The sequence below is a fragment of the Dysidea avara genome, chromosome 6 (genome assembly GCF_963678975.1).
Source record: "Dysidea avara chromosome 6, odDysAvar1.4, whole genome shotgun sequence".
Lineage (NCBI taxonomy): Eukaryota > Metazoa > Porifera > Demospongiae > Dictyoceratida > Dysideidae > Dysidea > Dysidea avara.
Window position 1 is genome coordinate 12203628 of NC_089277.1, and position 18195 is coordinate 12221822.

At 37.0% G+C, this 18195-nt stretch overlaps 2 protein-coding genes across 6 annotated transcripts; one reads left to right on the top strand and one right to left on the bottom strand.

The window, feature by feature from the left end:
* Positions 1-772: 772 nt before the first annotated feature.
* LOC136257429 (large ribosomal subunit protein bL19m-like) lies at positions 773-1645 on the bottom strand. Its single transcript, XM_066050630.1, has 2 exons — positions 1496-1645; positions 773-1438 (listed from the first exon to the last, which is right to left on the bottom strand). The coding sequence occupies exons 1-2, from the start codon at positions 1614-1616 to the stop codon at positions 834-836; spliced, it is 726 nt and encodes a 241-aa protein (XP_065906702.1). The 5' UTR covers positions 1617-1645; the 3' UTR covers positions 773-833.
* Positions 1646-1661: 16 nt separating this feature from the next.
* Positions 1662-7568, top strand: LOC136257430 (interaptin-like). 5 transcript variants are annotated; one of them, XM_066050631.1, is made up of 2 exons: positions 1662-1737; positions 5288-7568. In XM_066050631.1, exon 2 carries the CDS (start codon positions 5351-5353, stop codon positions 7484-7486), a length of 2136 nt encoding a protein of 711 aa, XP_065906703.1. In that variant the 5' UTR covers positions 1662-1737; positions 5288-5350; the 3' UTR covers positions 7487-7568. The 5 variants fall into 5 exon arrangements, with proteins under 5 accessions (XP_065906703.1, XP_065906704.1, XP_065906705.1 ...); XM_066050632.1 differs by having other exon boundaries at positions 1679-1729; XM_066050633.1 differs by having other exon boundaries at positions 1679-1729; positions 5344-7568.
* The last annotated feature ends 10627 nt before the right edge of the window (positions 7569-18195 follow it).

Consider the following 18195-nt stretch of genomic DNA (forward strand, 5'->3'; position numbering starts at 1 on the left):
GGATCTATAGATTTACACTAACACCGATACCTTTATAGATGCACACCTCTCCTGACTATACATGCCCTGGAAACGTCAAATCTGAAAATAGCTGATGCCACAGTTTGCAGTGCATTTTGCTATTTCATGATTTTTTTAAAAGGGAGGGCACCACCCACACTGCAAACCATGTTTTTGAAAGTGGAATAACTGAATGGAATAGTTTTATCTTCCAACCACCATGACTACAAATACACACAGAGTAGTACTACCTCATCAACAGGCTACATGCAGTGTAAGTCAAGTTTCTTCACTGCTTGATTAGACTTTGTTATTTTGCCACCAATGCTGTAGTTTTGTACATGTACAGGTGGCTGCTTTGAAGGACTTTGTTTACCAATGTATCTACAGATCTGAAAAGCGATACATTACAGAGAGCACCTCACAATTAATCGATCAGAAGTCCAGCTTATCTGTATATCCTCACAAGCTCAACAGAATATGATCATTTATTTCAACTTATTTGTGAATCTAGTGTTAAAACAGCAACTTCAGTATAGGCTTGTATTCAGGGGGGGTTGAAGGAACTTCCCCCTTTAAAAGATGTTTACTGCACCAGGAAAAAATCAAGATACTCAGTCAAACAATCTTCAGTATTTTGGCAAAACTTCCCTGGAGAGGCTAAAGTGTGTTTCAGACACCATCAACCCAAAAAGTTTATCTTTGAAAGCCCCTCCCCTCCCATTAAAAATCCTGGTTATGGGTTTGTTCAGGCAACATATCGATACTTACATACATTTGGCATATAGCATAATTGCACTGGCCATTGGACACAAATGACACCAACATACAAACTAAAAATAATCAGTTATACGATGACGTCTGGGACGTGGACGTTTCTTTAGTTTTCTCTCATACTCCTTATCAACAGCGTTATTATAAATTATTTCTTTATTGTTCAATGGCTGCATATTTTCACTGACTGTACTAGCTTCAGGTGGTCTATCACGCAGGAAATACAATTCGTCGTATTTTCTCTTCTCCAACTTCAGTACCTGAATTCTCTGTATCATAGGTGAGAACATCTGGAATTGCATTTCTACCCCCATACGATTTATGTAGTTGCGAAGGACAAACGTACTACCTAGGCCTTTGTCCCTCTTGGCAATACATATCCCCACAAATCTAGTCCTGCCTCTGTGAGAGCTGGGGTCTGCTCGAGTCACTGATACGTAACTGCCAACAGTGAAATATGGGATATCGTAATTGAGTTTCCGTTTATGCCAATCGGACGTGGTTAGAAAAGTCAGTAAACTTGTCTTCGCCTCCTTTGGTGTCTTGCACACTTTTCCTTTCACGATCACCCGGGAGCCTTCTTTCTGCGCACAGGCTTCAGTCTTCAGTTTTTCTGGTACATCGACCCCAGACCAGTCGTGTCCAACGTTAAGGGAACAGAAGCCTGGGGGAAAAAAAAACCGGATTAAAGCATGACACATATTTCAACAAATTTTTTTACCTTTGCTGAAATGATATGTAGCAGGCGAAGTTATTCTAACTTTATACAAATCCCTACTACAAAATGTACTGAAGGAAGTTAATCGAGCCAGAGATAATAGACAACCTGATCGAGCAAACATTTTGTAGTCACGCGACTCACAACGTAACTCTAAATAATTGGTTCACAAAGGTTTGATTCCGGTCTGAGACGTATGATGTGAGAGTACATAGTGGTGCTACATCGAGACAAGAGGTGAGAAAGTGAGTGAACAGCTCTATATGGTGTAGTACGGATTTTCAAATTGTGACAAATGCACACTAGTCTGCTGGCGCAGCCTCCCCTTCTATTAGAAAGAAGGGTCTGGTCTGTCAATGGGGTGTCACACAGAGTCTTGCTGATTTAATTTGATTTTTTTGTTTAAACTCATAACGTTCGGCATTCCAAGTCAGAGTACACAGAAGCACATACAGATGTACAAGTACAAAACTGAAGAACATACAAGACAGCTAGACAAATACAAAGCAACACAATTAAATAATACACAAATTGACTATTATTAGTCATATATAATGAAGTAAAAAATTCTCCATGCTTGCTCTAGGTAGATCTGCGACCACGGTCAAAGTCGGTGTTTTACAGCAGTCAAGGGTGAAGAGCGTGAAACCCACAATCGAAACTATACATGTTTAAAATTGCGTATCGGTGAAAACTCATAATGCACCTATAAGTGTAATCCCCGACTACCACAGATACGGGCTAAGGTTGGGATTTGCATCACTGAAAATTACAATTCCCCACCCACTGGGAAAGTACTGGCGATGTAAACGCCGACTGAGTCTCAACTTACAAACCCTGGGAATACTGGGGCTAGGAAGGGATTTGTATGGTCGTGTGGCATTGATCTAGCAATGAGTTGGTTCAAGTGGATTCTAGTATGAAAGTAGTAGCTAGCACCCGAGACACTTCTTCCTAAACTGAAAGCACACACTTGCTGCCTGAGTGAATTTCTTTAGTGAAGACAAATCCTTACTATGTCAGGGGAAATTTAGTGATCAATTTTCCCACCATCTCCGACCTTTTCCCACCCTCAGCCCGTATCTGTGGTAGTCAGGCATTACATTGATAGGCGCACGAGTCACAAGAATCTCCATCAGGATGTTTCAAAGCTCTAGTAGACATGTTGTGATTATAGTGATTCTCTCAGTTGTTGGTAACACGACCAATGCCTGCCTGCCTGCCTGCCTGCCTGCCTGCCTGCCTGCCTGCCTGCCTGCCTGCCTGCCTGCCTGCCTGCCTGCCTGCCTGCCTGCCTGCCTGCCTGCCTGCCTGCCTGCCTGCCTGCCTGCCTGCCTGCCTGCCTGCCTGCCTGCCTGCCTGCCTGCCTGCCTGCCTGCCTGCCTGCCTGCCTGCCTGCCTGCCTGCCTGCCTGCCTGCCTGCCTGCCTGCCTGCCTGCCTGCCTGCCTGCCTGCCTGCCTTCAGACAAGCATAACTGTAATGGCTAAGGCTACAGGCTTGATTTTTCACTGTTTAACATTGCTTCGTCCATAGATGTGTCACATGCATCATCATAGGACTTACCTTTGTCCTCCTTTGTGTCCCATTTCTTTTGCTGACAGTCCAAGGTGTCGATTCGCAGTAGTGCGATGCATGGCTTCCCATTTCAAACCAGGAATCGTACATATTTTCCATGGTGACTGGATTGATTCTTCGTTTGTAAATGTAATGCTGTGTATTGGGCTGAAAGCGAAGCATAATGGCCACTTCACTTTCAAGTCATTAATTGATAGTTAGGGCGCAAATCATTTTTGTGGTGGCTGGATTGATTGCAGAGGCACTCTCTTGCTTTTCTTAGTTTGTAGTGCTGTGTAGCGGGCTGAACATAGCTGAAAGCAAAGTGTAATAGCCACTTCACTTTCAAGTCAATAATTGGCGCACATTCAGACGAAAACATTAACTCTGGCACCATCCTTTCTTTTGATGGGGTATGTGCAGGTTTACCAGTCATAATTTTGTTACAAAAAGTAAATAAACAAGTAGAAGGAAAAACTTGGAATTTTAAGTTCGAATAGGGATCATAGAAAATAAAAGGGGTGAGTGGAATTATAGGAAAGCAGGAACGGAAATGACCAGCGGAAAATGAGTACAGTAGTGGAGGTAATCGGTCATATAATGCTTGCGCACATGTATAACCGCCCTGTACTTCACACACATTCAGCTGTAAGCAACATTACAAACATTTAGTCGCAACAAGCAACACCCAACATTACAACACTCGAGGCAACTCTGCATATGCTGCATTGCAAACGCTTGCACACATGTATAACTAAGTAACTGCCCTGTGCTTCACACACATTCAGCTGTAAGCAACATCACAAACATTTAGTCACAACAAACATTATAACATTCAAGACCAAGGTCTCAACAACCTGAGGCGAGTAAACACGAGCTGCAATGGCATGCGTACATTTTCGTCCCCGCGGAAGCTGAGTGATTATGTAACTACTGTGACTACCGCTCTGTAGCACAAAAATTGATCTGTAGGTGCTCAAGTTGTTATTTCGGCAAAGGTGCACTGATTTTACCTGAGGCGATTTTACCCGTGGTGTAAGTCGCCAAGTACAGATCCCATTTCTCTGAACTTAAGCCAGGAGTAGAGAAGGTACATTACTTCTTCAATTGCTATATGACTTGTACGTGTAACCTGCTCCACTAGTCATTTTCCGCTGGTTGTTTCCGTTCCCGTTTCCGTTTTCCTATAATTCCACTTACCCAAATAAAAGTTGGGAAACAAGGGAGGTTGCCTACACCTGCAGATATACTTGTGAACATTTAATCCCTACTATTATTTGAAATTCCTTATGCTTGTAATATTTATGTGCCAGTCGATTTCCTTATAATCGTGTTGCATTTTTCCACCCACACACATTATCTTGGCTATGCATTGTGCATACATGCTGTATTGGTAGGTTATCCCCCACATAGGTGATTGTACTTAGTTGTATGTGCCCTGGACTTAGTAGTAATAATAATTTAAAACCATGCAAGGCACAGCTGAAAAACAGCTTTAGCTGATGCTGATTCCCTGTTAAATTGTTTTAATTTGCATGACCTATTGATAATAATAATAGTTGGAAAAGGTGGATACGATCACACGGACACGGACATTTTCAAAAAGTACTTTATCATTTATATAACAGTTATTTTTCATACCTAACATTGTTTTTACAGCAGTATTCGCTTCCAGACCCAGGCGTCGATCTTGTCATAGCGCTTTTCCATTATAAGTGCACGTGCGAAGGACTAGACCAGCACTCCACAGAATTCCAAAGACCATATAGTGTTGTATACATGCTCTAAACTCTAATACAGAGTTATATAATTGTAGAGATTAGCTTGTATGCTCCATACAACTTAGCTTAGCAGGTCAAATCCACAATCTTACGCCTTTTAGTATAAGGTGTTGATGCTTATACCAAGCATTGGGGGTTTCAAGGACCTGACCTACGAGGTTAGGTTGGGACATGCCAGCTTAATCTCTATGACACTGAATTAGATTTCTAGAGCATATGTACAACACTATATGGTCTTTAGAGTGCTAGTCTATCCTTCGCCATGTGCTTATAAAAGGATAAGCTCTATGACAAGATTGACGCCTGGGTCTGAAAGCAAATGCTGCTGTAAAAACAACGCTAGGTATGAAAAATAACTGTTTTGTAAATGTAAAAGTGTATTTTTTTAAATATCCCTGTCCGTGTCCGACTGTATCCACCTTTTCCAACTACCCATAAATTTGCTAACTTTTTGTATAGACATAATTGCTGTTCAAGAAATATATTTCTCATGCTATTTTGACTGTACAAGGAAGACAAAGAATGAACAGATCACATGTAGTAACAAATAATGATGATTCAGACACAGATAATAAATTGCAGTTTCAAGAATTAAGAGGATTTGTTAATAGATTGGAAGCAAGCCAGCAACAAAAAAGTCAACAATTACAAGCTTTAAGAACATCAAACTATGATTTGACAGTGCAAAATCAACAAAAACATCAACAATTGGAAGCTTTACGAGAACAGAATAGTGAATTGGAAGTACAAGTTCAACAAAAAGCTCAGCGATTGCAACAGTTGGTGTCCCATATTAATTCATTACAATCGGATAATAAACGTAAAAAAAACCAATTGCAAGAGTTAAGAGAAGAGATCAATGATGTAAAAACAGAAAATCAGCAAAAACATCAACAATTGGAAGCTTTAAGACAACAGAATAGCAAATTGAAAGTACAAGTTCAACAAAAAGCTCAGCGAGTGCAACAGTTGGTGCCCCATATTAATTCATTACAATCGGATAATGAACGTAAAAACAACCAATTGCAAGAGTTAAGAGAAGAGATCAATGATGTAAAAACAGAAAATCAACAAAAACATCAACAATTGGAAGGTTTAAGAGAACAGAATAGCGAATTAGAAGCACAAGTTCAACAGAAAGCTCAGCGATTACAGCAGTTGGTACCCTATATTAATACATTACGATCGGATAACATAATTAAAAATGATCAATTGCAAGAATTAAGGGAAGAGGTTGATAATGTAAAAACAGAAAATCAACAAAAAGATCAACAATTGGAAGATTTAAGAAAACAGAATAGTGACCAACTGCAAGAGTTAAGGGAAGAGATTGATGATGTAAAAACAGAAAATCAACAAAAAAATCAACAATTGGAAGCTTTAAGAAAGCACAATAGCGAATTAGAAGCACAAGTTCAACGAAAAGCTCAGCGATTACAGCAGTTGGTACCCTATATTAATACATTACAATCAGATAATAAACATAAAAATGACCAATTGCAAGAATTAAGGGAAGAGATTGAAGATTTAAAAACAGAAAGTCAGCAAAAAGATCAACAATTGGAAGATTTAAGAGAGCAGAATAGTGACCAACTGCAAGAGTTAAGGGAAGAGATTGATGATGTAAAAACAGAAAATCAACAAAAAGATCAACAATTGGAAGATTTAAGAGAACAGAATAGCGAATTGGAAGCACGAAACCACCAAAAGGATAGTCAGATACAGGAGTTAAGGCAACAAAATGCAAGAGCAAGTAGAACACGTGTGCTTCACGAAGCATTATTTCAACAACAAAATGCAGCAAAAGATGAAGAAATACAACAGTTAACAGAAATGTTAAACCAACAACAGAGTGGACAAGATGATCAGTCAAACTGGACTATAGAACGTGATGAGATAACAATATCAGATAATGAACTAGGAAGAGGTGCTTATGGTTGGGTGAAGGAGGCAATTTTTCGTGGTTGTAGGGTTGCTGTCAAGTGTCTCCACAATGAAGTTGTTTCAGAGTACAACTTACACATATTTAGCAGAGAAATGAGCATGGCTGCAAGATGCCGTCACCCCAATTTGCTCCAATTTATTGGAGCTACAAGAGATACAGACAGACCTCCTTATATTATCACTGAGTTGATGCACACCAGTCTCCGACGAGCATTGGAGCGAAATCGATTAACAAGTGACCAGATTGTTCCCATCTTGTTAGGAGTTGCCTGTGGCTTGAACTACCTTCACAAGAACTCCCCACCCATACTACATCGTGATATCAGTAGTGCTAATGTGTTACTCAACCCAATACCAAATAACCAATGGCTACCCAAGTTGTCTGATTTTGGATCATTCAATTTCATGCGAGAGAGCAACACCATTAATGCTGGTAATCCAGTGTATGCTGCACCCGAAGCCCTCGACTCTAGCAGAGGACCACAAACTCCAGCCATGGATGTTTTCAGTTTTGGAGTCCTGACACATGAAATGTGTACCAGGAGGCAGCCCAGTGGACGGTTAGCTGTGACAACAGTAAACCAGCAAGGTGCCAGATGGAGACCACCTGAAAGACATTTAGTTCCCATCATAACTCATTGTGTTGTTGTGGATATTCCTCAAAGACGTAGTATGGACTATGTCATTGCACAATTAAACAGGCACATGTATTAACTGAGTATTGTAGAATATATACTATTTTTTACATTTGTATATATTGTAATTTGAATTATGCATTTGTTTTCTTTCAAGTAAACTCGCCTCCTCTATGTATGTTTCATTAGTCAACTCCATCAGTTAGCACATCTTCTCCATCTATGACTAGTATACAGCATAACAGTAAACTAGTGTCCATTTGGTTCTACTTGGGGTACTTAGAGATGAGTTACTCTCTAGAATTCGTATGGAAATAATTACATGAAAATAACAAGGAGAAAACATCCAGACCACCTGGTAGACTCCTATAAGGGTTCGAGTGTAAATCAGATGGCTGCAGGTTCGAGGCTACCTAGGTCCAGTCATGGATTTTTTCTCCAACTTTTTAAACACACCTTATGTAGCTAAAGTCTTTGAGCAGTAGGACCAGGTGTCCTACAGACCTTCAGCATTTGTGCTGTAAAGCATTAATAAATAAATAAATAACCATGACAGGATGTGAGACATGCTTGTTGCTGTGTCTCCTGTGATTGGTATGTTACACATTAGCTCATTGGTTGATATATTGGTACAGGGGCAATTGAAGGTATTCTAACATTAAACAAAATCCATTGTACTGAAGGAGATTAATCGAGCAAACATTTTGCAGTCATGCAACTCGTAACTCTAAATAAATGGTGCTAAAAGGCTTAATTCAGGCAAGCCTAAATCATGTGATATGGTAGTAGTGTGATGCCAAAATGGGCTAATGAATTCCAAGTAGCTAGTTTCATTAATGTTTGTATAGTGGTTAATTTCACCTGTGCCAAATAATGCAATAAGTCGTATGTAAATTATTACTGTAGTGGACATCTTAGTGCATGAGACTTCACTAATGATCTTATAAGCTTGATATCAATTCAGAGTAGTATGACTATTATTAAAAATGTACAGAAGACTGGAGTTGATGAACTCTCTGTTAACACTAAACTTATAAGAGGTACGTGATAAGTTTAGTGTAGCTAGGCAAAAGTGAAAATGTAAAATAGCAACATTCATCTTGAATTTTAAAACTAATCATCAAGTACACTGTAAGGGAGATCGATGCATCTGCATGTATGTATATGCCACTGTTAGTATGAGGGGTGTACTGTGACAACAATAAAAGAATATTGTAAATTAGTGTTTTACATCTAGCTATGTGGTGCCATTTTGTTGTGCATGGTACTATTGACAGGTGCTATTTGGCAGCTTAACAGTGATTAGTACCAGTAGCACCAAAGCCACTTATTTGTGTGTATTCCATTCTGTTGATTAAAACATTAAGTGACGTTGAAACAACTATATGGCTTCAAGAGTATATTAATAGCCAAAAGTAGAATGATAATAATTATTTCATTAAACAACTAAACAACTAATTCATTAAACAACTATATGATTGTGTAGAATAATATTTCAGTAATTGTCCGTTCATGTTGATGTTATTGGGTGCTACATGTAAATTCAGCCACCAAACCAAGTGAAAACATGATGGTGTTAAAGCAAGCTGGCTAATATTAGAGTTCTGGCATTGCAAAGCAATCCTTGAAGGTGTGGCAACACACTCATTTGTGTCACTGCTTTGAAGAGCGAGCTGGAGTTGTCTTTACTACACTTACCTTGTATGACAACTGTTGAATACTTGGTGAATAGTACAAAAATCTGGTTAACCACCGTTACTACATACACATTTCAAATAGACCGTATTCCAAATGACGTCACGAAATAAAATGGCTGCGGCTATTTGGGGTATTCTAACAATTTCAAGTGAGAGTTCCAATGGGGCTTAATAAGATCAGAGATAATAAAGGGCGTAAACCTTATCTCTGATAAGATTCAAATCACTATTCGATCCTGGAAGAAGATATTGACCTAAAACTAACAGGTACAGTTATAAGGGTATAAAATCTATTCTCTAATGCCGGGTTAGAATTTTTCAGCTGGTTTTCAAAGTTTAGAAGAAATACTGTGGTTTCTTTGCTGTAATAACCAAACCTGGTAGTTTCACCTCAATATCTTGTTTGATATAGCCTCTATATCAATCTTCAAAATATCTATCGCCATTGGTGATAATACTCAAAAATATAAGAGTCCCCCAAATAGAAAATTTGTGTGACATCATTTGGAGTACAGTCTATTACCATTTCACATAAACACACAACTACTGAAATATCCATGTTATTCTATAATCACGGTAATATATACACTGTTTGATACTGTTATATGGCATGCAATAGTCACTGTTTGACTGCCCATCGGTATAATTTTCATCATTTATTAGATCAGAAAGGACTTAATAGCTTGTTATGACATACTCCCACTTACCCATGACATCCCTCAACAGAAGTCTCATATATATTAGATGAACAATTATTGTGATTATTTTATTTGCAATAATCAACATCGTGTACTTTTCATTGACTAGTGATAATCAAAATTGGCCTCGTGCAATAATCATGATAACCAGAGGAAAATTTGCAAATTTTCAATGCAATTTTTAATAGACAAATTTCATAATAAGGCTTTATAGCGCATAATAATAGCCATTGCCCCTAGCAACCTGAATTTCCCATATCAGGCACAGTTCCAAACATCGATGAAACCACTTGGAATTCATTAGCCCATTTTGACATCATACGTTACAACAGTACAATAACTTGTGAAGTAACACCCACAGATCGAAGAGAGGTATATACTAAGAACACTATCATAGAAGATGAAACAAGGGAATTAAAATCATTGAATAATATTTTTGGTGGTGTTTTTGGACAGAAAGATCCAAACCTCCTATATACCATACTGTATGATAGAGAGTAGTTGACTTACTAATGGCAGTTATGTTGCTGGTTTCCATTACACATATATACTGGGATGCATGTGAATGTATTGTATGTAAAAACCATGAATAACAGGTCACTGAACACAGTGGCCAAATCTGGGAAGTTAATGTGGGGGAGCATCTATTTGTACTGTATTCACTGTACAACCTCAGTGTTATTGATCTATTGTACCTCTACCACTACAAGTACACTACAGAGGCTCCAACTCTCATGGCTTACATGCGATCTCTTGATTTAGCCTTCAACAATGTCTTTCTTCAACTGACCATGCTTTACTCCAGGCTTCCAGAGGCTTTACCCGATGTCTTGCAAATTAAGACTTTGTGCATGTAAAGTATCAAAGAAAAAATGAGCAATCTTACAGGAAGACCTGTACTGGCTAAAATGTAAACTGAGTTTTTCCTTACTCTGAGCAGCCATCACTTGTTTGAGAGGCTCTAGATCTTTCTACCACTGCTTTGGCCTCAAAGAGTCTGCAGCTATTGATTGACCTTGTGTGCGCAGAGAGTAGGATCATTGAATCTTAAGTATTAGTCTCTTTGTGTATTGTTATTTGTAATTTTACTTGTTTGTTTTTATGCTCAATGGATTTGCATTGCGTGCATCAAAGTGCACCGGGTGATACAGCAGTTTTAAAATGTTTATAGTATATAAATTTGTATAGTTAAACCATTATGCACATCCTGTGGTTTGCAACTATAATTTAAACAATAATATTATGTTGATAACTAGTGGTTGCTCTTATGACTATAAAAACATTCATGTCAAGTGCTATGCTCATCTGAAAAATAATTTTATTGGACTTGAAGACTTCTATTTACTTGATTGGCGACTTCTTGCTTCTAGCTGTGGTGTGGCTTAGCCACCTAAGCTTGGTAGCGTATATACAGGTATCTGTGCAAAGAATATAGATGGAAGAAAAGTGCCAAAGATTTGTTCCAGTTGTAGAATCTGATCACCTCTTTGACATTTTAGATTCTTGTTTACATGAGCTGCTTAAGTGCTGACTGGAAAATTGAAAAGAAGGACGTCTACAAAAAATTCAAGATATTTGCACAAAGAATTGCTTCGGACAGATAGAATATACATGACCACTTATTCAACTGAGAGTGCAACGTGGCTCATAAGTCAGCAACTGATCATGAATTGTGAGATTTGTGACATTGTCATGACCTCATATTCAAGTATACATAACAACACTTGCACATGAAAACACTATAGTTGAATATCTTTTCTTGTTGTAATATCATAACATTAATACCTTAAGGTATACGCAATATATCACAGTGTGAAATGTATTGTTAAGTTGTTGTATAATCTGATGCTTTGAAGTAGGAGCAAGTGCAGCCAAGGTGCCCCTGTCTTAGACATTCTGTGCATACTGTAATGTTGAAATTTATACAGGAGCAGTTGTGAGCTCAATCATGAATAATATTGTACATAATCTGTAATGCTCCAAATGCTGATATATGCATGAGACAAGCTGGGCTATAGTAATGAGGTGACTGCTATAATAGTTGCATTACCTTGGTAGCTAATGCATTGCATGAGGTATGCATAATATGTTGATGAGCTCACAATCTTGTAAAGTTCCAGCCTTTTGCACGTGCACTACTCCACAATGGCGTAGCCAGCCAGGACATTGCCCGGGCATCAAGTCACTGCCCTACCATCAGAGTAATTAAGGAGGCGGGCTGAATCACTGATGAACAATCACTTAATTATAATATACAAGAATACTATTATGTAATTTGGAGACCCCATTATGTATTGGATCAACGGTGTGCAACAGCGTGCTACAAAACTAGTATGACTGTAGCTAGCTGTGCTACAACAAAAAAACTAAACAAACTATAGTATTTTACAGTAATTTACACTATGCATAACTCTTGGTGATTTTATCACCCACATGAATCGTAAATAAATTTGGGACGCGCGCTATTTTCAGAGGGGGTTTCACCTGCAACCCCCCTGTATCCACCACTGGACAGAACACTTTAACATGGTCATTATGCATTATTGAATGAGAATCATGTACTAATGCAGCCAAGTAACAACAAAGTTGTAATATTAATTGTTCACGTATACAGTGAAAATCCATCTATTCTGCATGGTTGCCATAGGGCAAACTTTTAAGCAGGTGGCTACATTAGGCAGGTCACCTTGTACTCATTTGGGGACTACTACAGTGGCCATATAGTTTAGACTATAATATAGTGACCTGATTAGACAGGTTTCACTGTACTTATGTTTATCACAATTAAACAAACCATTACAAGCATGTGAACATCCATCATTAAACTGTCCATAAGTGTGATAATATTATTTTCCCACATGCACATTACACTATACACATCATCAGTAACAAGAAATACTTGTGGTTTACAAGTGACTACACAAAACTCTCATTGAGGTCATCAGACAAAGGTGTGGTTAACCACTATCCAAACAATAACAGCTACTTGGAAATTAAGTAATAATTTGTGCGTCAATATATGTACACTATAATATTTGTGGCTGCTATTGAGAGTATATAAAAGATCTTTCATCGCATGTGCTATGCACAATTGAAAAAGAAGAAGGCTTGGATTGAAGATGAAATGCTTCAGCTTGTCTCAACTGGCAACCATGCTTATTAATGGTTTGGTGTATGTGTCACAGGAGTTCAGGAAAACTTTACCAATGGCATACCAGTAACTGCTGCAGCACCAACATGAATTGTGATTGATACTGCAATAATCATGAAATTGAAATGTTAACTTTGTTAAAGTCAGTCAATAAATCTTGGTGAATGCCTATGTATAAACAAGTGTCTGCACAAATGATTATTTTTATGTAACTTGTTGTGTGTGCATATATCAACAATTCAATTTTTTTTCTGCATGCATGACATTGTGTAATTGAATTACATGTACAGTGTATATACAGACAAATAGAAAATATGTTCCAGTGGTTCTGCTGGGTTATTATTTCCATCATCTCTAGGAATAAACTTTATTCCTATACCAAACAGCATTCATCAGGTTTTGACTACAAGGGCCTCAGGACAGTGAAAATAATAGAAATTCTGGGGCCTTGTAGCTACACATGCATATTATGTATATGTGTACACCACTCAGGGAAAGGTTCTGAACATATACTGTAAATCTTGTGACCTGAGCTAACGCACAATAAAATCTTGTTTTGTTCTGGTTATTGGTTATTTCACATGTATGCTATAAGTAGAGAAGAGAACAAAGTATCCAACTAGCTATCATGTAGCTATACATTAAAACCTTGAGCCTGTTAGCAGTTTGTACACAGAATTGTGTTCACACTGAATTAGCCCAAGGGTGATGATTACTATAGTTATCAACACTTTATATTACTGATTAAAATTTTACTGGGATATGTATATCTTGTAACAGAGATGCAAAGCTATGCAGACAATATCAGCCCATTATAAGGATTATTATAACTATATTATAGTCTACATTATTATACTTAGAACAAATCCGTGCACAGTTGATATGGCAGATTCAATCAGGTTGTTGCCATCATGCAGCTACAATTTTTGTTGTGCTTAGATACCACTAGCTATACTTGTTAGTACAATTGTATAGCACTAGTCTTCTGCCATGCACAAGTGAATATGTAGCAGTAAGCTTATAGTATTCATATATGAAGTTAAAAATACTTGTTTATCTTCATGGCCATGGGCATCAACACAATCATTCATTTATTAACATCTGCATGTGTAGATTGGTACAGAAACCTTGTTTTTAGTTATGTATTCATTCACACTTCTCAAAACAAGTATAAATTAGACAGTACAGCTGCAGTGATTTTTCTTGCTATAATTCATTGTGTTGTTCTGAATTGTTGAAGTATATGAAGAAGCTGAGTGAAATCCTACAGTAACAACAAACAAGACAGTTAAGGAGATGAAGCGTTTCTTATCTCAACTGGTAAAACTACTCCTTGAAAGTATGGCACATTTGTCACAAGAATACTGGAAAGTCATACCAGTTATTGTTCAAAATGTTCCATGGAATTGATGGATGACCATCTACTATAGATTGTATAAGGATGGACTATCAGCCATGTACACAGCAAATTAAGCATTTACCTTCTATCAACCTGTCCAGGACTGTTAACATTTACCCACTTGTAAAATTGCACATATAAACACTGGTTAACATTCATAGTTGATATTTATTTATTTATTAAGGCTTTACAGCACAAATGCTGAAGGTCTGTAGGACACCTGGTCCTACATCCTGTTTAAAGTTGTTACAGAAAGTACGTTTAAAAAGGTGGAGAAAGGAGAAAAAATCCATGACTGCATGGACCTGGGCAGCCTCAAACCTGCAGCCATCCGATTAACGCTCGAATGCATACAGGAGTTTGCCAGGTGGTCAGGATGTTTTCTCCTTGTCAATTTCATGTATATGTATCCATAGGAACTCTAGAGAGTGACTTATCTCAAAAGTACCCATGTGGAACCAAATGGACATTAGTTTATTTATTATAAAGCTTTGAATATATACAATGTATTATACTGTATAATGTGGCATGGTCTCCCATAATAATAACCATCTTAAAAACTATACCATTCATGTGCTGTAGTGGTAACATTTTTAGAAATTGACAAAATTCACTATACAAGACTTAAAACATATGTATACTATTCACAAAATCTCGTGCAGCAGCGTAGTTCTAATACAAGGACTGTGCAACATTAAACATATTTGCCTATCCTTTCTGGCTTTCTTTCTTGTATAATAGCACACAGTTCAGTCAGCTTTGCACTGTGTGAAACTATTATGTGAAATACGAAAAAATAGCTATATTATTAATGAAATCAATTTGGTGTTAACTGAACACACACCACAGCCTTACTCACTTACTGTTGTGCTATGTTGTATATGATTGCCGTTTAGTTCAACAGAATCATTACTTGCTTAGCAGAACAATTTTAGACATTAGATAGATCATTCTATAGCTTATAGTATGATACATTACATATGTATTAACTATGCTATATATACTATGAAAGTTAGTCAGTGTTTATTGTGCATATTTTGCAAGTGGATAAATGTTAACACAACAGTCTGGGACAGGTTGATAGAAGGTAAATGCTTGACTGTGTACATGGCTGATAGTACAGTATTATAATATCACAACATTATATAGTAGATGGTCATCCGTCAATTCCATGGGACATTTTGAACAATAACTGGTATAACTTTCCAGTATTCTTGTGACAAATATGCCATACTTTCAAGGAGCAGCTTTACCAGTTGAGATAGGAAATGCTTCATCTCCTTAAATGTCTTTTTTGTTGCTACTGTAAGGTATCACTCAGCTTCTTAGTATACTTCAACAATTCAGAACAACACAGTGAATTATAGCAAGAAAAATCACTGCAACTGTCGTGTTATACATGTCTATATAATCTATACTTAATTGTTTTGAGAAGTGTGAATTCATGCATAACTGCAAAAATGATTTTTAACAAACTGTACCAATCTACACATCCAGGTGTTAACAAATGACTGATTGTGCTAATGTCCATGGCAATAGGGATAAACAAGTTATTAAAAAATATTCATGAATTATATAGCAAGTTTACCACTGCATATTCAGTTGGAAGAAGACTATAGTACAATAATAATATTGAAACTATCAAGTAGTTGTATCTAAGCCGAACAAAAATTGTAGCTGCATGATGACAACAATCAGATAGAATTAATTATATAGACTGTGAATTTGTTCCAAGTATATATAATAATATAGACTAGAAATATCTAGTTACAAAATTCCTTATATATAAGTGCATGATATTGTCTGCATGATTATATTTAGGTTTTAAATGTCTGTTACATAAATCATTTGCTTTTCCATCCCAGTAAATTTTAATAAAGTGTTGATAACTATAATTATAGTAATTATCACTTTTAAAGATCTGTGCACAAATTATGTTAGTTGTTACCACAGATGGAAGTAGCTGCACTCTTAACAGGCTCAAGGATTTTAACTAGTTGGATACTTTAATTCTTTTCTCCATTTATAACATATACATATGTGACATGTGAAGTAACCAGCAAAACAAAACATTTTATTGTGCGTTAGCTCAGGTTACAAGATTTGCAGTACATTCCCTAAGTGCATATAATGTGGCGTACATGTATACATATTGAATCACACTTGTATGCATGTGTAGCTGCAAAGTTCCGGGTGCATGCTTTGCCTTTAACACCCTTGTAGGGTTAGGGCGTAGTCAAATTTAAAATTTCAATTTTCAAAATTTTGCCTTGCAAAGTCCAAGTGTTGCAATTGTTTGGTATAGTAATACAGTTTATTCCTAGAGATGATGGAAATCATATACAGCTATAACCCAACTGAATTTACATACACCATTGTTTTCTACATAGCTCAGCCTGCTGTTACCTGATACATTATACATGCAATTCAATATGTGACAAATACACATGCATGCAGCCAAATTAAATTGTTGATATAAATAAGTTACATAGTCATTTTGTATAGGTACTTCACCATGACTTATTGACTGTGACTTCAACAAGTTAATTATCAATTCAGTTAACTTTTTGATTCATGATTTATTGCAGGAGAATATCAACCAAAAGTTGTGTTTTTTTACTGCAGTAGCCATTGGTAAAGTCTTCCAAAGCTTTTGTGAAATATTTACCAAACCCGATACCAAACTGTCAATAAGCAAAGTTGCCAGTCGAGAAGGGCTAAAATATTTCATCTTCAATCTTCTTCTTTTCCAGTTGTATATAGGACATGAGATGAAAGATCTAGCTTTTATACTCTCAATAATAGCCACAAATATTATAGTACCTAAATTCCAAGTAGCTGTTATTGTTTGAATAGTGGTTATCACTATGCTGGAAAATAAATCCATGCTATTACCATGAAATTACAATGATCCTGTGAACGTACTCATGAAAGTTGTAATTGGTGTTTTTCATGGATAATGAAATACCTATGATATCCATGGAAGAGTAAAGTAATGTACCTATGAAGGAGTTAAGTTTTGATGAGTTCAGTTGTATGCATTATACCTGTGAAGCCAGACCCATGAAAAACACTTGGTAAACCCATGAATATATTATTATTATTTCATAGGTTTTCCTCAAGTTTTTGATAGGAGGGTTGTAAATGCATACAAACAAACCCATGAAAACATACTCAGTCATTCATGGATACAATATTTACTCCATGCATATCATTGGTACTTCATTACCCATGAAAATCACCAAAGTTAATTTCATGGGTAATTGGTAATTCATGGAGAGATCATTGCAATTTCATGGTAATAGCATGGATTTATTTTCCAGTAGTGATACCTGTGCCTGATGACCTCAATGAGAGTTTTGTGTAGTCACTTGTAAACCACAAGTATTTCTTGCTACTGATAATGTGTATAGTGTAATGTGCATGTAGGACAAAATTAATATAGTTTACAAGTATGGAATAATGATGTTCACATGCTTGTAATAGTTTGTTTGTGACATGCTGGTACAGTAAAACTTGTCTAATCGGCCACTGTAGTAATCCCCAAATGTGTCATTTGTGTACAAGCTAGGTGACCTGCTTAATGTAGCTACCTGCTTATTAAGGTCAGGAAGCTTTGCCCCAATGGCAACCAATGTTAACAATATCATAACTTCATGTTTATTTGAATGGCTGTGTTAGTAGTTACATGTGTGATTCTCATTCATGACCATGCATGTTAGTTTAAAAGTATTTTTCTAAATAGCTAGTATATATACACTGACTGCACATTAGACAGTCATGTTGAAGTGTTTTTCTAAGTACTACATGTACACTGTCTGCACATAACCATATGGTTAAATT